Genomic DNA, 23,127 nt, shown 5'->3' on the forward strand with positions numbered 1-23,127 from the left:
GTGGGATAACGAACTCGACTGCAAAGCAGTGCGACTGGCTTTATCATGCCAGACCAGCGCCATTTCCCTTCCCTTTATTCTTATTCCCTGATGAAAATACAATAAGTTGATCATTGTTGGTCGGCAGATGCATGATCAATGATCCCCGCAAAATGGTCTTCAAATATGTGTGCATTGTGCATATGGAAAAGGGGGGCCTAATAAACATGGGAATTAAGAGAACGAATTCTAAATTTTCTTTATACTATCTAATTTCAATGGTCAAAATATAGTTACATCTGCTAGAGTGTATTTTATGTAAACGGTTAAAGATTGTTTTGTTATTCTGCAGAACTAGAGATTTTTCAAAAAAAAGGGTTTTGTGGAGTAAAACCTAAATATTTTTATCGTAGATAAAATAAGTTTTCATTAAAATCTATCTTTAATTTGAAAAGAGTTCCTCGAAAAATCTATGATTATGTTTCAGGTTTTTGTACTCTACAATAACTGGAGCAGTGAATACATGTTTTCAGTTAATATCTACTCTCCTTGCATTATCCTGCCCTACGCTTCTTGCGGCCTTCCAGATACTTTCTGCCCAGGTAGTGTACTCAACATAACAAACGTTAAAAAGTTTTTAAAAACGAGTGCTTGGAAAATTAACATTTTTCTCATGGATTCTAAGATTTCTGTTTACATGTCATTGTTCAATATAAAAATTCATCTAAAAACAAACCAAAAAAATTAACAACCTTTCGTATTTCAGCGGCCGACTTCAAAGTTTTATCTTGACAATGAGGTTTGGTTTGGGTTAGAAGTTGGTACGTTTATTATTCTACCTCTCTTCATTCTCACAATATTCGGAACAATTAACTATTGCAAGGTAAGATAGTGTTAACGTCGGTTAATTTAATTTGTAATTATTTTTCTAAGTTGTACATTTTTTCAGTGCGGTTTTCTATCCAAATTATTAATGAATTAATGTTATTATCAATTGACGCTTTTTTTGTAATAAAAAATGAAAAATTTGTGTTAAGATATCAATAAGCTCCCGACCCATGCCATCATCTGAGTTAGTAGGAGTGAAGACTAATATTGGTCTGGTAGTGATTACTAACATCAGTATTTTCATTTTTCTCATTCAGGTAATAACTCATTTAATGTATACAGTTATAATCATATGTGTTTTTTATTTTCATAATACTGTATACGGTTTACTCTCAAAACACTTTTTTTAAATACGCGCGTAAAAAGTTCTCTAATCTGATGGAGCTTATTCTTTTGGCAGAATACCAAATGAATTATTAATCAAATTCATATTATTTTACCAAAACTGTCAAAGTACAGATTTAGGAAAGAATGCGATTCAAAGGGAAGGATAAATTACATCCAAATTCTACATAAATAAATCAGCATAGATGATACACTTTTAATGTCTACTGATCGTTGACTAAGAACGTACCTCGAATTCTAACTTGGTATTCAGATTGTTTTATAGATTTAAAATTCTCCGCTATAAATGTACACTAAATTTAGCAAAACGTGAGAAAAAAGCTATTATCAGAAGACTTAATTTTTTGTTATCGATCAGGAATGTCTTATGCTTTGGCTATCACAATTGAATTCTAAAAGCGCACTGGACATGAATGTAAAGGTAATATTTTTTGAGAAATTCAAAATACATAATATCTACATTTCTCCTTAATCAATAAAAGTATTATAAAAGTCCTCTTAAATGTTTTAATAATCCTTGTTGATATCCTAGAATATGCACGAACTGGTCTCTGTATCACTACTGTGTGTAAGAATGGGATTGAATCTGATTCAGTTTTTAGTCCCCCTCGTCGTTCTGCACATTTCTAGTTCGTGTTGCTATAAATGCTGTTGCCCAGCAATTAATCAGCTGGAGGAAACAAGGTAATATTCCTACAAATAACAAGTTCACTAACTTCCCGATATATTTAAAAATTTTCTCGACTGCTAAAAGATCTATCTTAAAAGCACTAAAAGTATTAATTATATCTGGTAGATAAATTTTAATGGCTCTGTAGACTGTAATAAAAAAATAAAAAAATATTTTAAAAAATGAAAAATAAAAGTTATTTAAAAAAATACAAAATATTAACTTTTATCATTATTTTATGGTTATATTTATAAGTTCATACTATAATTATTATTTTTAGATACAAACCTGTAAGTAGAGTTGCTGAGAATATTAATCTTTAAACAGATATAATCATAATGTGAAAACAGATTAGCAATGCCTTCCGTAGTTCACATTTTATTTAAATGTAAAAAAAATTTATTATTCACAAAATTTAAAAATCGGCAATCAAATACTCCATCTTGTGAAGTTATGTAAATAAATTAATTTTGAAATGAATATATATTTAATATTTCTTGATTAAAATGCTGTGCCACATGTACTGAAATTTTTCTCTTGTAAAATTTGTCAGAATTTCAGTTACCCCAATTTAAATTATATTCTGTTAAAGAAATTTAAGAAATATTGTACAAATTTGATAGATATGCTTGTTAAATTAATTAATTGTTTTCCGATTAAAGAATGAAGTAACTGTAAATGGTTTATCTACAATCTTTTTGAATAACTTCCTTTTTTCGTTATTGACGAGATGATTTTACTATAATTTCAATTCTTCGTCATTGTAATGCACATTTTTGCAAATGAAGTTGAAAACAAAGACTTTTCACTAATAATCATGTTTATTGTGACATATTGTAAATGAACGAAACTCATTTTAACAAAAATATTTTCAAAATAACAAGGTAATAAACATTTAAAATTCTTAGTTTTTAATTTTATTATTATATTATATACGTAATCCGATGATTACGTAATAACTGAAATGATAAATATGTTATGTAATGAGTAATGATCAATGTCGTCTATTTGTGCATAATTTTGCATATTTTCAAAAATTAATTTAAACAAATTTAAACTACACCATTTATATATGTATTTATATCTTTGTGTGTGAATAAATCTTTATAATATAGTAATATACATTAAAAATTCTTAATTATTAATTTTATATTTATTAAAGTAAATGGTTTATCTTCAACAAGCAAATGTCGATGAAATAAATTATAACAATTTTATCGATCATGATATTGTGCACGACATAATAACTCTCTTCGGCAAAGGTGTGTTTTTTCGGTCTGAAATATACAAATTGGAAAAATTAACATATTAATTGTAATTCATAAGTACCGAAAACCACACGTAAAAATTAGTTTTACCTGTTATAACCATTCTTGGTTCCCCGCCCTCGGCAACACTGCACAAATTCAAGTGCAGAAAAGATTTTCCCTTAACAAATTTACTTTTATTTACATTTAATTGCTGTAGTGTTCTACTGGAAATTACACAATATAACTGACCTTACCCAAAATATGGACTTGCAATATACTAACTTATTTACAGCGTTTATATTTTATTTTGTGCCTTATACATGGGAATTAAGTGACGACCTTTATATCGTCTTCCATCCATGCGGCATTTTTTCATGACCGCAATAATTACGATTCAATAAAAACATCTAATATCGACAACGCTTGGTCTTAAGATTTTCAAAATGTGGTCTACTATTTTTCTATCTTGAAAATTGACGGAGATATTGCATAGTTTGAACAAATTTCAGTTTTTAAGATCCAAGGAAGGAAGACCACTATATGAGAAAGCTCGTCAGACGTACAGCCTTGTTTTGATAATTTCTTTGTCATGCATTAAATATCAGAAATAAACGACGGCTTTCAAGTCGTCTCTGAATTCCCATGTTAATTGGGACACCATGTACATAAATACCAATAATTAACTTTAGAAAATACAAACCATCATGGTTTAAAATTTCAATCGAGGTTAAGGTGAAGTAAAGTGAAATGGCTGTAATTAAAACAAATTATTAGAAATGTTCAATAATATCATTTTTTACCTTGTTTCCCCACTTAACAATCTCCGCTATTTCCTCATTTGATGGGTAGGTACCAAGCTTTTTCTATTTGAATTGTTTAATAGAATAATTTTGTGTTTAGAAAATAGTATAATACAGTATGATCTCTAAGAAATGTAACAAGGTAAAGGCATAAGAAGCATCCAATCTACAAATAATTGAAAGGTCAAATTCATGAAGAATTACTTGTAAGATTATGTGACCTCGTAGCTCATCTAATTTTGATTTTACGACCAACCCAAATATAAAATAGAAAATTTATTTGGTTGCAAATATAAAGTAACAAATTTATCTGGTTGCAAAAATTTAAAGTTTTTTGCTCTTCTCCAAAGTTGTTCTGTAGAATTTCTTAAAATTTTTTAAATTTGCTTAAATTTTACGTGATTTGATTTCCAGAAAATGGAAATAGTATGCAGAAATGCAAACAAATCATGTATTTTTCTGCAGTAATACTTATTTCTGATATTAACAAAACGTTAGTACAAAAAATATGTATAAAACTATACTGCAGCAGAAGAGCATACATAGCTTATAAAGATGTTTTCACAAAGTCACATCAGTAGAATAAATATATATGTATGCACACACATTTTTACCTTAGAAAACATCAGCTTATCGTTAATCTTAATTTCAAAGGCATCTGAAAAAAAAACACTTTTTTAATTTCCATATTCTTGCAAGAAAAGAGTTAATTAAATTATGAACTATTCTTTTCATATCAAAAATAAATCCGCGTTTTTTTGTGAATTCAGTCAATAAAGAACAATTACAATTTACTAAGTTTAAATCTATCTAGTAAGAGAACGTTTTTTTGATAAGGTTTCCGAAAAGGAGTAAACCAATTTTTTTAAACTAACAATCACTAAAACCTTTATTTTATTAGTGAAAACTAAGGAGTTGGGTGATACTGATATCAATAGCATTAACAATGAAATAAAATAAAGTGAAGGGCGCAAGAAGATAACAATTAGGTTATAAACTTTAATACTTTTTTTTTACAAAATCACATGATACAAAGCTTGTTATTTTGCATTTAGAACTATCATAATGTACCAATGAATTTTTGCCATTTGTTAAATAATTCCGAGCTTAAATTATTAACTTAAAAATGGTCCTATTTAACTATTAGTTAAACCAGTTAAAACACCTGTAATACTTACCGTCAGAGCCAACCTCTGTTGATATATCGGCTTCCGGTGTAACTAAGAGAATTTCTCTTTAAACAATAAGTTAGTATTTGATACTGACTGAATATACGTGTTATCTTATCTGATAAAACACATATCATGATTTTATATTTGACCCTCTGGGGTTTAAATATCTAACTTTCCTGATAAGTGAGTCAACCACTTCACAACCGTCTCTAAAATTCATCATTTTAATTTATAAAAAGTATTAAATTCGTTAAAACGATTAAATTTCGTTAACTTTTTTAAAAGACCATTAAAACATACAGTGAAACCCTTAATAACGAATACATCGAAAGAATTCATCAAATGTCGTATTCTTCACTTTCTGATAATGAAATGTTGCAGATATTTCGTTTTTTAATTAAATGATTATATGGAACTCTTTAAAACTGTTCCCGCATATTCATGACTGTTTATTTATTTTCGCAAATACAGAAAGGAACTGAGTTTTTGCCACAAACTCAAATATTCTTATCCCTATATCTTGGCAACCCAATGTCGTAGACCTTAGATATTTCAAACTATTAATTCTGTTAGATCAAATAATCTAAGTTTGAAATATGAAAGGGTTAAACCCACTGGTTGCAGAGATATAGAAATTAGAAAATTTGAGGTTGTGGCAAAAACTCAATTCCTTTACGAAATATAGTATAAAACTCATTGAAAAACAGTCAAGACGACATTTGATAAATTCTTCCGATGTATCCGTTATTAAGGGTTTCACTGTAGTATAATTTATTGACCTATTCAGTATTCATGGATCGAGATTAGAACTTGTGCGTGTTGTTTACCTGTGCTCTATAAAAATCCTAACTGTAGGAGGAGGGGCCTCTGCAACCCGTTGAGGAAGTCCAGGCCCTGTTGCAGGAGGCCCTACATCGGATAGATCTGGCATACTACAATAATAATTTTTTGGTATTAAACCATTTCTCGTAATTTAGCATTTTTTGTTTTTTTTTACTTAATTTTTTTTCTATTCTAATCTGAATTTGCCAAGACGAACACCAAATATCAAAAGACATGCGTATTATTTCCTAACATATGTCTTATCCTTCCAGTTTTATCAAATAATTAGTTATCTTAAGCAAACGTTTTAAAAAGACCTTAAAGGGAGTGACCGGCTATGTAAGGTAGTTGAACTGAGTATGCAGTGTTGTGGAAAACCTCTTTCGGATTCATTTGAGACATATTAAACTTTTTAAAGATCTGTAAATCCTGAGTTTGAGCGCAAATTATTTAATAGTTTTAAAAAAACTAATTCTGGAAACGTATCCACCCCCAAAGTAGGAGTTTTGAACATCGAATTTGCACTCAAACTCAGGATTTACAGATCTTAGAAAAGTTTCATATGTATCAAATGAATCCGAAAGAAGCTTTCCGCAACACTGCATACTCAGTTCAACTACCTTACATAGCCGGTCACTCCCTTTAATAAATGAAAATGTATTTCTTAAATAGTAAGAAAAAAGCTACTGTAGAAACATACACAAAAAATAGAAAGAAAACAAAACAAAAATAAGAGTTGTTTGAAGAAAAATTTTAATTGCATGCCGGGTTCGGTAGTATGGAAGGCCAGCCACAACAATTTTCTATAGAAAATGGACATAAAGAACTGTGATTAAAAGAAAACTGCTTTTTACTTGATTTACGAAAAATCAATATTTTACTATGCCCTTCAAGTAAAACTAACGCATCGACATTTTAAAGTCATATTTTGATATCTAATTCAAACTCCGTCGAAAATGGCTTAAAGCACTTAGGACTAACCAGAGTTAGAGTCATTCGGTTTCTTCCATTTGAAATCTTGCGCGTTTTGGTTTATAATTAAACAATCTTTAAACTCACGGATTTGTTTGTTTTAGACTCGTCATTAAAAATGTATTTGCCGGCAAAAAAGTATTTAATAAAAAGGGGGAAAAAATTATGTTTAATAGGAAAAATTGTTAGCGAAAGTCACGGTTTTCTGGAATATTGACAGAACCGTTAAATCCACGTTAAAGGACTTTATATACAATAATTAATCCAGCAAACAAGAATTAAATAGCAGAGACAAAAAAGGGGTTTAATCTCAAGGATTCGATAATGTAATAAGATGATATTGCCTTAAGAGAGTTTGAAGATGGCGAGGGCGAAAAAATGAAGAAAATGTGACTAAGACTAAGAATTGTTTTTAACACTAGCCTTCCAGGCTCCAGCCCCCTTCTTTAGTTAATTATGTTCATTTCCTCTATGCCATGCAAAAAACAAGGGTATGGCCATACACATTTATTTACTTATGCTTTAATTCGAACAGTACAAAGGGTGCAAAATAAATCACAAATAATCAATTACCCCAAGAATAAGATTTACTTTGGCTCAAATAGGTTTATAAAACAGAATTTTGTTTAAATGCATATATATGTATTTTTTATGCATGTATGGGTGTTTGTTATTTGAATCCAATAAACGTCAAAATGGCTGAACTGATCTTGCTCAAATTTTGTGTGAGGCCTAGTACATAATAAAGCTCTTTGCTCATACATATATATATATACTGTACTAGACTATATATATGTACTAGATTACATATATATATATATGTGAGCAAAAAGCTAAATTTATATATAGATTATAAAGATATATAGTTTTAATTTTCCTTCTTATGTTTTCCCAATTTTCAGATAAACATATTCATTTACCCACTATTAATTTATAGAAATTAGACCATTCATTTGCAAATTATAATTGTTTGATTTTAGTGAAAACAGAGCCAAGTCTGGTAGGCTGTTGTCTAAACTACTTAAACATAAACATTTTCTATTTTAAGATATAAATGATGTTAATGTAACAGCTGGAGCTGGAGCTGAAATTGTTAAAGGAATTGAGTTTTTGCCACAAACTCTGATTTTATAATCACTTTATCTTTGGAACCAAATGTTGCAGACCTTAGATATTTCAAACTATGAATTCTGTTAAATCAAATATCTGAGTTTGAAATATCAAATGTTTACAACATCGGGTTCTAAAGATATTGAGGTTTAAATATTTGATTTTGTTCCAAAGACTCAATTCCTTTAGAGAAAATCTAAATACTAATCTAAATAATTCAGGTTGGAAAAAGATTAAAGATTAGAACCGTATTGGAGGCATGCTCGGTTCTCTACCGCTAACAATTATTTAGAAGAAGAAAAAAAACATCCAGGTACACAGCGACACAGCTATACACGTAGGTCAACCTCTAGCTGTGGGCTGACGGACTTGAATCCTGATCAAGCGAAGATATATCTTACAACATTGCTCCAGGGTATCCTACTGTGTCCGAGTACTTCTGTCCTCCACACCATACTGGATGGTTTGGATACTAGAAACCTAGCCTGGCCTCCGTTAATATATATATATATATATAAATATAGCAACAGCCACTGCACACATTGAAAAGCATATTTTATTATAATTTTTTTTAACCCGCTATTAATTTTTATATAATTATACAAATTGATACACCAGACGTACTTAGAATGAAGAAAAACCAATGCTGGATGTGAGACGATCTAAACTATCTGTGGGTTGAATACATTATTCTGCATTAAGAATGGACTTTGCAAAAAGTAAGGTATAATAACCTATTTGTAGAGAGTCAACAAAAAAAAGGATTCCTACAATCTGCATCGTCGTTTCCTAAAACTCACTTATAGCCTGTAACGGACTGGAAACTGAAAACTGTTGTGACTCTTTTTCTTTAAGGTGACTACGTGCAAAAATGAATGTCTGATTCACAACGGTACCCTAATTTATTGCTTAAGAAACAAAGGATAAATTAACAGAATCACTTTGCAAGCTAGAAAAACGACACTATCTTCCACATTATTGATCAGATTAACGTTTTAATGGTACCGTTGTGAATCAAACATGCCATTCTATCAATGGAGGGTTTCCATAAAACTACGTAACATCCCCTTTAAATAGATTTCTTAAGTTCTTTTCTTTATTTCAAATTCTAATGTGCACACTGCATACTTCACAGGAATTGACATATATTTATATTTAAAGTTGTAAAAGCATTACAAAATAAGATTGATTGTATAATCTACAATGGTGTATCTATAAAAACGCTACCCTAAAAAAACGCTACCCTAAAAAAACGCTACACTAAAAAAACGCTACACTAAAAAAACGATACATAGGCTATATTCGCTACAAGTTTATTGCCTGTTTCTGTTTGTGTATAAGATTTTAAAATTCACATAGTCGTAAATTGAAAATAAATCATAAGTTTATAATTTAAGAGATATATACTCATGTTCCGGAAGACTTGGTAAAGTTTTTACAATATATGTAAAATAAACTAACAGAATCAAAACTCTTAACATGGTTGCTGAATAATTACTGAAGTAAACAATGTGTATAAAGAAAAGGTGTATACTGTGTGGTGACCGCCAACCTGTATATACGGATTGAGGGGGGAGGGGAGTAGTACTATACTGAACAATACCTTGAACTTGTTACCATGTACATGGTTACGAAAATTTTAAGGTGGTGACCAAATTAAAACAACATATAAATTATATATATTTTATATATATTTTATTTTTGAATAGTATATAGCGAATATATATCTCTATAAATTATAAACTTATACACACACAGAAACAGGCAATAAACTTGTAGCGAATATAGCCTATGTAGCGTTTTTTTAGTGTAGCGTTTTTTTATTGTAGCGTTTTTTTAGTGTAGCGTTTTTTTAGTGTAGCGCTTTTTTAGTGTAGCGTTTTTATAGTGTAGCGTATTTATAGTATGACCTCTACAATTGGCCCAAAAGGCTTCATAGCTGATGCAATAATGTTTTTTCAAGTTCTATCAGTGTTTTAAATCCATAGAGAATAGAATATATAGAGAGGAATTTAATGGAAAAAAGTGTAAAACGGCCATTTTGTTGTACAGTTTCCATACTGCAGGTGTACTTCACATATTTATGCTATATAACCTATTGGGCCCTGGAATATCATTATATAGAAAATCTAAAATTATTGTTAAAAGAAAACCAAATTATGAAGTAGGCTGGTTTCATAATTGACCAATGATCATTTCACATAGACTCCACTTTACAAACGATGATTTTCCGTTTTAACTATAAATCAAATGATGTTTTAATTCAACTAATTCAATATAAAGTTTATTTAACAGTTTAAAAAATTCGAAATTGAAATGAATAGTCTAGGGAACATACTGTATTAATGTACTCTACTGCATATAATTTGTGAACATTTACATGATTTGTACACTTTGAACTTCCTTTCAGGCTGAAAGGGACTGAAAAAATTCATACCGAGAGATTCTTTTAATTCCTCTCTATACATTCTATTCTCTATGTTATAAATCTCCAACCTCAAAGCAAAAAAGTTCATGAATCCGACGCATATATTTCCATCGAGCGGTTGTTTGTAAAACTTTCAAAACTCCAAGAAAAAATTCAATCTACAAAATTCAAAAACTCTGAATCTCGATCCCAGTGGGAATAAGTATTTCATGACGTGACATACATTTTTCTGAATTGCAAAATATTACGAAGTTCATTGTGTACATTGCTTACTGAACACTGAACAGTGTTCTTTGTAAGCAAAACAGCAGGAGTTCAATGTGTACATTACCTAAGGAGAAATATAACACACACTCTAAGAAATCTCAAATTTTCATCTAACAAAATTTGTTGGAGCACCGGACTCAAATACACCTTAGTAGAATCATTCGTCAAATTTTGTTGAATGTATTTTCAGTCGCCTTAATTTAAAGTTTGTTACATGATCTATCAACCGGTGTTTGTACGCTCGCTGTGCCGCGCCTCCATATAATTATCATCTCACAAAGTTTGTTTCATGTCGATTCAACCAGCGACACTGCGCGGTTTAAAAATTAGCATGCGTCAAAATTTGTTGGATGTCCCTTCAACTTACTGCGCAACTATGTAATCATTTGTTATATGATTATTCAGCTTTGAATCTTGACCCGTCAAAAGAGGTTGTTACAGGTGGCGCCACCTATTCTCTCAATATTTGTTTTAACTAGATTCAAATTGTTTGTTACATAAATATCCGGCTGTTATGTAAAATTTCAATTTTTTTATACAATTTATTAGTTTTTAAAACGCATAAATCTGCAAAAATGCAATTGATAAAAACAAAAATTTAAACATCATAAGTTTAAAGTTTATCACATTTGTTTATAATACAAATACATGAGGCAGAAATATAAGATCTATAATACAAATCTTTAAAGTAACATGCACTCATGCAGCATAAGTTTTGCTGTTTATAATACACTAATTATTACAATTCAAAGCTTAAAGAACTGGACATCAATTAATCACCAATTTAGACAACATTTGATTCTTGTAGAAGTAGATTCTTCAGTCTGAATTATGGAAGATTTGGTTTTGCATTTATACTCTCTTTCAAGCAAAGCATTGAAAATGCAAGCATTAGTTTGAGAGAGTGTACAAAGGCTTAAACAAGTTTTAATTTTGTTCTTCCAATTTCTTGGAGGTTTCCCTTTAAATCTTCTTGATATCTCCAAATTTCCAGATCGAATTAACGTAGGTATAAGCGCTGTCGGCTAACAGACTAAACTGTCCTGTCACTAATTAGAAAATCAGCTGATTCTCCCCCTCCAGCCAGCCGTGCGAGCCGTGCCAGCCCGGCAGATGGTTCAACGTTTGATTGATCATAAATCAAAATTTGTTTAATCTTACACAAACTAAAATATCGGCTAATTACAATGAAAGAAAACTGTCACATGACAAAAGAAAGATGTCATATAACAAAGTTTGACACATGCTGAGAGAACAATGTGTAAGCAATTAACAAGTTTTGTTAGATTGTAATTTTGAAAAATATTTAACAAAATTTGAGTAATGAAAGAAGACATTTGAAATATGAAAGAAGAACTTTGATGCCTGATGCTAAAGACCAAAATTGCATTTTTTAGAGTGCACACAAATTGTGGCATCCTAATTTTTCTTTGATAATAAAAATAATTAGCATTTTTTTCTTGTACACTTGTATAAAATTTTTAAAAACACACATTTTCGCGCGTGTTGTATTTACTATAATTGTTTTTAGCTTATTCAGGCGTTGGCAGTATAAAGTAAGCTTGTCAGAAGCACGCTGCAGTGACAGTAACAGTGTAAACGAGTAATTAAATTATTAGTTGATCTGTATTTTTAGATCTTTTATCCTGTAGATCTAGTTAATAGTGTACTATTGCGAATAGAAATGGACGCGTTCTTTTTTTATTCGTTTGTTTATCGTTTGTTAACAACACATGTCGTTCGTTTTTTTTCAGTCGTTCAGTATACTAATTTGAATTCTTTCGTTTTCTGAATCATGTCGTTGACTTTTTCAGCTATTTCGATTCTTTTTTAAGTAACCATTCAATTAAATAAAATCGTTTGTTGAGTAAAATCGGTCGTTCAGTAAAATGTCAGGTCGACTTAGGCTCCGGGTTTCCAAAAAAAATAGTCTGACTAATCATTAAAATGCGAACGATTGTAAACAATTTAAAATCGTTCGTGTCTTAGTTCGTTAACTTTTCTTAACGACGCCATTGTTTACGAAAACTTTCGTTCGTTAAGACAAATTGTATAAACAAAAAAAGGAAAAAGGAAACAATTAAATTTACAAAAAAAAATGAGTAAAAAAGTACAATTGTTAGAAGTGACCAATATTGGAATTGAGCCAACCGGCCGCCGAAGGTCGCTGCGTTTTCACTTAAAGAAGATATTGCAATCAAAAAAGATCTCAACATCGTCCAAAGAGTTGCGATTTGACGATTTAATATCGGAGAATTCACCGTAAGGACATGAAAAGCATTTTTTCTTTAATTTTCATGTTATACATAATTTTCTTGGAAATTTATGCTGAATTAAAATTTGAAAAGCGTTTAAAAAAATAAAAATCGAGTGATGTTAGAGCTAAAAAACTCATTAAAACATTAACAAGTTAAAAAACCGGAATTTAGCCATAACTTCTTTAAATTTTAATATTTTTATAAAAGGTTTCAGAATTTGAATCTGAATTCAGCATGACATTTCCAAGAAGATGATGTATCATATTTAGTTTTTTGAAAGATTTTTTTGTTAGGCCTCACGATGATTTCTCCAATATTAAATCGTCAATGCGTATGGACGATTTTGAATTTTTTTACTACAATTTCTTTTTAAAAGTAAAAACGCAGCGACCTCCGGTGGCCGATATGATAACTCAAATTCTTTACAAATAACTAATTTAATATTTTTCAAAGTAAATGGAAATTGAAATAAAATTTTCCAAGTGACTTTTTATTTTTAAAAACTACAATATAAAATTACTGCCATTGGTAATATTCATTCATAAAATAAAAAGGTTTATAAAAAATTTGGAATTTTAGTTGGTAAACTTAACTTTAAACCAACCCCAAATTGTTAAACCCAATCGTTGAAATTGAAGTTGACAGGTTGACCCTAAAGGATCAGGGATTCCCAAGGCCCAGTGGAAGTTCTCGCTATTAATATTTGAATACTCTTCTGAAAAATGTGTAAACGATTGAATTTTTGGTTTTCGTTTTTGTCCAAAAATGTGATCATTCAAAACAGCGGAAAAATTGAGTAATTTTTATTCTTGCATAATCGATGTCGAAACCTAGTGATTTTAGATTTAAAAAATATACAATTAGCATTGTGCAATGTGCAAAGTGTAATGTGCCATATTATCCTTTGGTTTTTGGGGCAGGGAAAAATTTTAACATCTTTTAGAAAATATAGTATACAATTTTCCAAATGGGAATTTAAAAATTTCCTAGCCATAGAGCCAGAGGAAAAAAATATGGTTAACTATTTATGTTATTTACAATAATACTTAAAAAATATTGTCATTTGTCATATTTATTCATAAAATATAAAGGATTATGGAAAATTTGGAAATTATTGAAGTTATACAGATTGCTATTTCTTCTATTTGATATTATGTGTGCACTTTATTATTTGTTTTTATTTAAGAACGTTTTATCTTTCATGCTTGTTATCTCTTCATGCAACACTGTGGCTTTAAATTTCAGGACAAGACGGGCATTTTAAAATAAGTTAGATATACATTAGGCACTAATAATAAGTAATGCTGGAATCAGTCATTGGGTTATCTGTATGGCTGCCTGACTGTTTATTATTAACTTAAAGTGTGTAAAACAAAATTAAAAGGAAAAATGGGAATCTCGGTGAGCTCGATACACGATTGACCAGTTTTCATCTTTCATAAAACTTTGATTTTGTAATATTTTAATATTTTGTTCATAAAAAACCATTTATTTTCTACAGGGTTACCAAGAAAGGATGCGACATCTAGACAACTGTTCTGTCTTTATGTTTCCTTCTTTACCAAACCATGACTCATTTATATTAGAAAATACATTTTCCCTACACTTCACTTATTTTATCTATTGATGAATGAAAAACAAAAAAGGCTCTGTCGTATAGTTTATCTCTTTTCTTCAAAAAGTGAAATTTCAAAAAGTTTTTTTCTTCAGAGAAATGACGGTTGACGCTGTTAAAATTTATAAGATGGAGGAGGTGAAGAAACATAACATACTGAAAGGAGCAAATAAGGTTAATACTTAATAAGGCAGTGTTTTCCGGTATATTCCTAGAGAACGATTTTTGGACCCCCCCATGGCAGTAACAATTTTTGTACAAAGCTTTCATCGCAAACTTTTGTATGCATGTATATTCTTAAAAACCATAATATAGCTTTGTTTCAACTAGGTACATTTCGCCTAGTACATGTAATATGAATTCTTAGCAAAGTTAATAAAAGAATTTCCATCACTTTAACTTTGAAGATGTAGCGTATTCATGTCAACACTAAACTTAACGCATTTTGATAAAATAAATAAATAAACCGCAAATAACAATACAAAAATATAAGACAATTCTTTACTTAAATAAATTTTTTTCACACAAAAGTTTGTTATTTTTGTATTTTTGTTTTGTAGTTGGTTTGTTATTTTTGTAGTCGGTTTGTTATTTTGTAGTCGGTTTGGACGGTTATTCATGATAAAGTCTATGATATCACACAGTTTCTTGACGAGGTAAGAGTATATTTAGGTAAAGGAGTTTACATGGCCTGACAGCAATTATGATTTTCAAGAAATTAGGAATTTGGTGAATTTCCCAAATGAGTGGTAATTTGGGACATTCCCAAGTTTGACACTTTTTTAATTGCTGTCATTCACTGGGAATTCCGCATATCTTTCGTCACATTGAAAAATTGACCATAAGGTGTAAACAGTGAATAGATTTAAGATGTTTTATTTCCTTTGATTTGGTGCAGATTTGCACTTACAGTTTTCTCTGATTTTTTGGTTTCTTTAAATTGTCAATAGATTTATATAAAATTTTGTAACAAAATAGAATAAATATTTTCCAATAAATTTCTGCAAAATAAATTGAGAAAAAAATGCTTTTTTTATGTACCAAAAAAGATAATTGCATTTTGATAATTACATTTTAATATATTTGAGATATAAACATGAACCCTATAATAAATTGTTTGATTTGTTTTTTTGTACTTTTCAAAAAAATTTAGACACATTTCAAATTAACTTGGTTTTTGGACTTGAATTTTTATTTATTGTAAAATTTATTTTATTTTATAAAGAAGAGCTTTATTTGATAAGTCTCACAACACAAACTTTTATTTCATCCTTTATTGATGTGTACATTGATTTATCGTGAAAACAAAATTGAGAAAATGAATGATGTATGTTTTGTATAAAAACGGCAATATTTTAACTTTAAATATTTCCACAAAGAAATTTACAAACTACCTCAGAATTGTATTTTAAATGGAATTTGAGTTTACCATAAACCTTTAGACAACTTTTAATACTCTGTACTTCCTTCGAGTGTTATATCACCTGCAATATGCAAATGTAACAAATCGAGAAATATCAAAGAAAAAATAGTATTAAATAATGACAAAATTCGAATAATTTGTCTAGCATCCAGGTGGGGAGGAAATACTACTAGAGAATGCTGGAACAAATGCATCTGAAAGCTTTGAAGATGTTGGACATTCCAGTGATGCTCGTGAGATGCTCAGTGAATATTATATAGGTTAATTTAATTGTTATATTCTTTTTTAATGAATATTTGTTTTGATCAAATTAAACAATTAGCAATTCTTTTGATTTTCAATTTTGGCATTTGTATTGGCTCTTTGTTTTATTACAACATAAAATAGTATTACAACGTAATGTAAGACCTTGTAAGACGTTGTAACTAAGACATTGAAACTTCTAGATCAACACAATGATTTATCTCATTTCATTTAAATAATAAAGGAGATATTCACGAGGACGATACATTTGGATCTGCTGACCTGGGACCAAAATCTTGGGGCACCGGGCAAGTCCAGACTCAAGAAAGGTTAAATAAATACTTACGTTTATTTGTAATAAACATAATAATAATACTTTTTCACCAAAAATTATTGGATTTTCAAAATATTGGGCCAAGGATTTTCAAAATATTGGGCCAACGCTTTTCAAAATATTGGGTCAAGGATTTTCAAAATATTGGGCCAAGGATTTTCAAAATATTGGGCCAAGTATGTAAATTTAATCATTATTTAACACTCATTGCTTGGTGGATACACTTCTGTTTTTTAGTTCCTGGATTACTAGTTATCTTATACCCATGTCTTTGGCCCTTGGTTGCGCCTTTATCTACAGGTATTGAAAATAATCAAGTAATGAAGGATAGAATGTAACAAAAATGAATTGATAAACCACACCAAACCTTTAATTTGTTTGCTTGCATTTATTAAGGCCGTGTTTATATATATTAGGCTGATTTTAAAAAGCCAAAATTTGGCAACTGTCTTTTTAAAAATTGTTTCCATATTTTAATTTTATCAATGTTATCTCTCTAACAACTATGTGACATTTAATTTCAGTAATTCAGTAATATTTTATTCAGTGTTAAAAGTTTTTAAAAAAGCAAAAAAGTTCTTATATTAGTTTGTTGTTTTTCAGATATGTTTTCGGATAGAGCAATCACTAGGAGCATTTTTATATTTCCAACCGAATGTATTTAACTACTATAATAAATAAAATAAATAGTGGTATAAACATCTAAAACTCTTGAGCACATCCCAGAGTCTCCTAAATATATATATTAGAATTTAATCATGTTATATAGAACCTATAAACATATAAAGGATACAAAAATTTCACCTTATTTTAAATAAAAGATTTAATTATTTCCTACCTCGTCAAATATGGTTTCTTCGCCACAAGAGTTGAGTCGGGGCATTCCATCAACACAAATAATGTAGAGCTGGGAATAGAGTAAATGAAAACTGGAATTTTTTTGATCGCATTATTAATTTTAGGTCTTACTGCACATTGCACAAATCCCAGGTGGCCTGTTGGGTCAGGTACAATATTGATGAACTTTTGGCGCGCGCCAAGAAAAGTACGTGAGATTAAGATATTAAGCATGGGTGCCAGGGGGGCCTCGGGGGTACGCAAGGTTTCAGCCCCGCCCCCACCCCCTAGTACGCCTGGCTGGGAAAAAAATAAAAAGTTTAGAGCTGGGGAACAGTGTAAACACTAAACAGTTTAGAGCTTAAATATTGAAGAGCTGGGAATACAGTAAATGTTGAATAGCGAGGAATAGCTTAAATATTGAAGAGCTGGGAATAGAGTAAATGTTGAAGAGCTGGGAATAGACTGAATATTGAAGAGCTGGGAATAGAGTAAATGTTGAAGAGCTGGGAATAGAGTAAATATTGAAGAGCTGGGAAAAGAGTAAATGTAGAATGGCTGAGATCAGGGTAAATGTTTAAGAGCTGGGAATAGAGTAAATGTTGAAAAGCTCGGAATAGAGTAAACAGCAATCGAAGCCATGAGGTTAAGAAAAAGGCACTGATATGTTCAAATCAAATTTAATGTTGATATTTCGCTCGTACATTTGTGCCATTACTATTTTAACATATTTTATTCTGTTTTAAGATCATGTTAATACCTTAGGTTCATTTGGTATAGGAAACCTAGGATAAGGAAAGAAACGCCTTGCAAGCGGAGAAAGTTCCTCATTCGTTGGACACCTAAAATAGTTATACAGAAACACAGAGCAAGCTAATAAGAGACTGTAAGTTTTCTCTTATGAATCAGTTAAAAAAATCTACCTAAAATCGCCAAATGCCGCGGAAGGGTCACATCCAGCAGATTCTACAAGTTGGTCGGGCCAATTGCATGCATGAATTCGGTGATCATAGGCTAACCCCAGTTGACAGTATACCTATCAATTATATACTTGTATTGGAAGTAATTCTGTATGCTAAACTTTTATCTGGATATTTTTGGTTTGCAGTTTGACAAACTTTTTTTCAAATTTCAATCCCTCTGTGCTATTCATAATAAGTTGGTTCCTACCTCCGAGGGCTTCCCATTCACACATTTTGTGTAAGACGCAAAACATCCGTCGCCACTTGGAAAAATTCCATTTTGATATTCACAACCTAGCACGAACTAACCGATAGATTTTGATATTTAAAAGAGTTTTTGAGATACTATTATGATTTGTATTCGAATTTTATGTTTTTAATACCTGGACTGGATATAGGAGTAGTATCTGATTTTCGTTCTCCACAATCAGTTTGCCAAATATAGGAACAGTGATTTTCAGCAGCACCTAGGTAGTAGGTATTAAGCTTTAGTAACTTAAAGGGACTCTAAGCGTAATTTAAGTGATCTTCCATTTAAAGAGGGGCATCCCCGAATTACCATTTTTAAAACTTTTGACTGATCCAGGATGTAGGATTTTTTTTTATCAATCGACAAAAACGCTTGTAATCGCTAAACACTTTGTTTGCATAGCGGTTTTATATTTAAAAATATTAATATTTACTTCCTTAAAGTCAAAGAAAATGCAGGCGCGTATTGGAGGGGGAGGGGGGCAGTACCCTGTGGCCCCTTAGACATGCACATGCTAGAGCCAGAGGCAGGCTCTATATTAAGATTTTTACTTTTCTTACCAATCGACAATGTCACAATTTGTCCATTTTATGATATTTCTCAAATTCTTTCTTGTACCTTAGTTATTTACAATATTTTTTTCGCGGGGTTTCATTTAAAATGATTGGTTATTATGTTCAGATGACTAATAGTCAGCCTTTAAGTAGATTAGTATAGATTTTAAACTTCATCTTTTCTTAAAACCGGTTCTTTAGGGGGGTGCACAAAATTGTTTTTGGTGAGCTCACACGCGGCAAAAGTGCAACCCCGTAGGCTAAACCTCCACTACGCGCCTGAGAAAATGTATGTTTAACCACGAATTTTAAAAATTGCTTTATAGTAAAAATATATCGGTATTTTTGCGGGGCATAAGAAACGTCAGCTGAGTTGGGTTCATACTTTATAGAAATCCATGAAGCAATATTTGAGAGGGAGATCTCTGGCCAATTGATGAACATTCAAAGGTTTAAAGGGTACCGTTGTAAATCGGTCACCATCTTTTTGTTAAGGGTCACTTAAACTCACTGCTGGAAACCTTTAATCGTTTTATAAAAGTTTCTTACCTGCCAGAGAGGTTGCTTCGTTGAAAAGAAGACCATTTCCACATGTTTCTAGGGTAAGAGTACCATTTGTACATTTGTAAAAATGGTTGCAAGAGTCAGGATGAGGATAAACTTGGAGCCCTAATCAGATAAAAAACTTAAACAATTAAACATATATTCGCTTGTTCGGGGGTGTAGTATAGTGTAAGTACACTGCAGTTAAATATACAATATACATTTTTACCTTCTGCAATTGGGCATTGAACATCGTTTATAATTTGACCAGTTTCCCTGGAGAGGTCAGTGGTTTTGGCGTTGACAGTAAGATCTAAACATTACGTCACAAAGACTTAAATTTCGTTGCTGTTTTGAATTTGATAATGTTGATTTAATTATTTGATTTAAGGAATTTAAGGCATACTTTCTATACCATTGGAAACCTCTAAAGCATTCGGGGTTCTTTGAACAGGTCTTTTTTTCAACACTTTTCGCCTTCTTCCTCGAAACTCATTCTTAACAAAATTAAAAATGTTGGGAATGAAAAAAGTAGACACTATTTTAATTTCCATCTCCAAATAAACGTGGTTATGCAAGGACAACTTAAAATTAGTTTTTGATCAGAGAAAGTAAATGCCAAAGAATGTGGCACCTAGGGTTTCCATGAAATTACCATATTATTTTTGCGCAAAATTTGCGTATTTTTCACACAGATATTTTTTTTGCAAACTTTTTCGCAATAAGTTTTGCACGTTTTTCTAAATTTGTTTTGAGTAATTTGCGCAAAACGTACATTTTTACGCAAAACATACTATTGCAAATTGACCAAAATGGACATTTTCAGCACAGAATCAAGCAACAGAAGGTTTATTTCAAAATTGACATTCAAATAAATTATGATTGGTTACTTTAGGTTACAAAATCTTCAAATTGAGGGATAAAATTGAAAACACAGAATTAGAAATTTGAAAATTGAAAATTGATGCATAGTTTTATAGATGTCTGAATTTTTCTGCTAATTTTGAAAATGAAAATAAATGAATTTTTAGGATGATCCTGCAACTAGCCAAATTGCAAGAGAAAGAATTATTTTTCCGAGCCCTGTATCTCAGACCAATTCTGGGACCAAGGTCACTACCCAATACCCTTGTTTTGTTTTCTATTTTGCTTGAAGCAGATGTAACACACTTAGCTTGTGTAAACTGCTGTTCTACACACATTCTATGATTTTTTTTCTTGGAGGCAGTTTTTTATTTTGAGTAGGATATCCTGTATATTTGTCTTCATTTGCTATCCGTAAAAAAATTAGATAGTGTAAAGCTCAAATATCCCGCTAATTTTACTTTTCAAAGCTTTCTTCTTCTTTCTTGTTTATCTTGTTTTAAGCCCCCATCTCTACTGTCAAGAGATTTCCCCTCCACTTTTTTCTGTTCAATTTCTTTTTTCTTCTTTCATCTTGTTTCTTGTTTTTACACTTTAAGGCCTTTACAAATAGTTCTTTTGACATCCGAGTTGTGGAAAAGGTAGAGGAGAGAGATTAGGAAATTTGTAGGAAGAAGGGTATAGGGAATTGCTCCCTGTGTTCCTACATTTTCTACTGTTTCCCAGTTAGGGTAATTAAGGAAAACCCATAACTGCACCCCTTATAGAAAATGGGGAGTGAGCCCTGAAAGCTCTTTTGAGATGAATCTTCCAAAGCATCACATCTGGTGGAGTAAAAAACTGGTAGCATATGTACAATTCTTGCTTCCCTGTAGGATATAAGATGCGTAACTAAACTCAGCTCTTCTCCAGCTGTAATTCTGGGACCACATAGGATAGGTCTGCTCTGCTTGAAAGTAGCCAGGCGACTGAGAAATATAATGTATAAAAAGTTGAACCCACACAGTAGTTGTTAGTAGAGGTTCATTTACTGAGTACATCTCGTACAGCAGGCAATTTTTGGGCAAATCTGTACAAATAAAAAAATTGGGGTTGTTTGTGTACGTATTCTTAAAAACGAGATATTTTTCCAGCTCTTCCTTTGCTTACTTTCTTATTTTTTGTTTTATCTCTCAGATCATTTAGTATTGATGTGTACGCCGGCAAAATAGCTAATAAATATATGATTTAAATATGTGCCAAAATCGAAGTTTAAAACAAACCCCTTCAGACCCTGCAGTATGTTTACTGAATAAACCCCACTTCGTGAGATGAGTTGGCTGAGTGGCGTATCTTCATATTTTGGACTATGTGCCCATCCTTTCTAGGTTCAGGCCTGACTGTTCATGATAGGAATAGAAAAAGTAAGATAAAGAATGAGAAAATTCAAACCTGTGAAGTTATTTCCCAAACGTATAAGGAAAAGAGCAATCCTAAGTAAACAAACCGCATTTTGGTCTTTTAAAAAATGCATAATTAAAAATATCCAAAATATGTTTTATCTTTTTTAATCCTTCATTCGATTCTCATCTCCTCGTCTTGAATTCTTTTCACGAGACAGGGTGTTCCACGAAATATGACAGTTGAGAGACGTCGTTGAATTTTGAAATAATTTTCGGTATTCATTCATTCCCTTCATAACTTCCAAACGCATTATATTCTTAATTTTATACTAGTTTTAAATTTTTCAAATTTTTCCAAAATTGTCTAAATCTGAACCAAATGCTTTCTATCTCCGATAGTTTTTAAACCACAAAAAGAGCTCAATTTGGAAATGTGTCAGGACTCAAGGGATATTTATTGTCTCAAGAATTTTAATTGAAATTTGGCAAAACAAATTCCGCATAATATAAGGTTCAGAATATTTTCAAGATGTCTCGCAACTGCTAGGGTGGTTACAGGATTTTAGGGGGGGGGGGGGTTGTTTGTTTCCCTCCTCAGAACACTCTACGTGCATTATAAATGAACATTTACAAGTATAAACCTTTGAGGTTACCGTGGAAGAAAAGATTAATTTACACTTAAGTTTAGATGTATGTACATCACGGAAGCACAAAATAAACTGGTGTATTTGGTTCACTCAAAAACTTTAGATAGGCTGGAGTCGAATGTAAAATGGAAAGCATCTTAAGGCGTTGACGTAAAATTATTTAACAAAAAGATATAAAAGTTCATAAGAGATAATCATTAGTGAATTGAAATATATTGTTTCGATAATATCTGCTCAACCCTACAAGTACTACAAGATCAATATTTTGGAAGTAACCTTTACCTAATATATGAACGCTGTAGCCCATGCTCCAAGATCTACTACAAATTTCTACATCTGGTGTTCTTTTATGCGCTGTTTTAAAGTCATAATTCTAAAAAGACTCATGTCTTAGATTTTATAGTTTAGAAATGGTTTAATTAAACTTTTTAAGCGACGAGTGCCTTAAAATTTTGAAACCTTTTTCTCATTATTATGGTAAAAAAGTTGTTAATGCTTATGAGCTATTATTT

At 30.9% G+C, this 23,127-nt stretch overlaps 4 protein-coding genes across 5 annotated transcripts; 2 read left to right on the plus strand and 2 right to left on the minus strand.

The window, feature by feature from the left end:
- Window positions 1-466: 466 nt before the first annotated feature.
- On the plus strand, window positions 467-2,362 carry LOC111713623 (uncharacterized; the record flags this gene model as incomplete). Its single annotated transcript, XM_023488533.1, is given in 6 exon segments — window positions 467-581; window positions 746-862; window positions 1,017-1,124; window positions 1,571-1,633; window positions 1,745-1,896; window positions 2,163-2,362. Coding segments are annotated over 6 exon segments (598 nt in total), but the record flags the coding sequence as incomplete, so codon positions are not given.
- Window positions 2,363-3,020: 658 nt separating this feature from the next.
- On the minus strand, window positions 3,021-8,475 carry LOC111713624 (uncharacterized). The gene is made up of 8 exons (XM_023488534.1): window positions 8,410-8,475; window positions 5,932-6,036; window positions 5,281-5,313; window positions 5,111-5,166; window positions 4,547-4,590; window positions 3,933-3,995; window positions 3,241-3,310; window positions 3,021-3,159 (listed from the first exon to the last, which is right to left on the minus strand). The coding sequence occupies exons 1-8, from the start codon at window positions 8,412-8,414 to the stop codon at window positions 3,104-3,106; spliced, it is 432 nt and encodes a 143-aa protein (XP_023344302.1). The 5' UTR covers window positions 8,415-8,475; the 3' UTR covers window positions 3,021-3,103.
- A 6,169-nt stretch (window positions 8,476-14,644) lies between these two features.
- LOC111713622 (cytochrome b5) lies at window positions 14,645-17,279 on the plus strand. Its single transcript, XM_023488531.1, has 6 exons — window positions 14,645-14,750; window positions 15,176-15,232; window positions 16,145-16,259; window positions 16,487-16,571; window positions 16,814-16,876; window positions 17,180-17,279. Exons 1-6 carry the CDS (start codon window positions 14,676-14,678, stop codon window positions 17,193-17,195), a joined length of 411 nt encoding a protein of 136 aa, XP_023344299.1. The 5' UTR covers window positions 14,645-14,675; the 3' UTR covers window positions 17,196-17,279.
- On the minus strand, window positions 17,205-22,681 carry LOC111713621 (protein obstructor-E). Of its 2 annotated transcripts, none has more exons than XM_023488530.1 (10): window positions 22,018-22,681; window positions 20,138-20,219; window positions 19,952-20,035; window positions 19,729-19,848; window positions 18,759-18,842; window positions 18,584-18,669; window positions 18,337-18,449; window positions 18,174-18,255; window positions 17,415-17,483; window positions 17,205-17,308 (listed from the first exon to the last, which is right to left on the minus strand). In XM_023488530.1, exons 1-10 carry the CDS (start codon window positions 22,075-22,077, stop codon window positions 17,279-17,281), a joined length of 810 nt encoding a protein of 269 aa, XP_023344298.1. In that variant the 5' UTR covers window positions 22,078-22,681; the 3' UTR covers window positions 17,205-17,278. The 2 variants fall into 2 exon arrangements, with proteins under 2 accessions (XP_023344298.1, XP_023344297.1); XM_023488529.1 differs by having other exon boundaries at window positions 20,129-20,219.
- Between the last annotated feature and the right edge of the window lie 446 nt (window positions 22,682-23,127).

This window comes from Eurytemora carolleeae, unplaced genomic scaffold (assembly GCF_000591075.1).
Source record: "Eurytemora carolleeae unplaced genomic scaffold, Eaff_2.0 scaffold1456, whole genome shotgun sequence".
In the NCBI taxonomy this organism is placed as follows: domain Eukaryota; kingdom Metazoa; phylum Arthropoda; class Copepoda; order Calanoida; family Temoridae; genus Eurytemora; species Eurytemora carolleeae.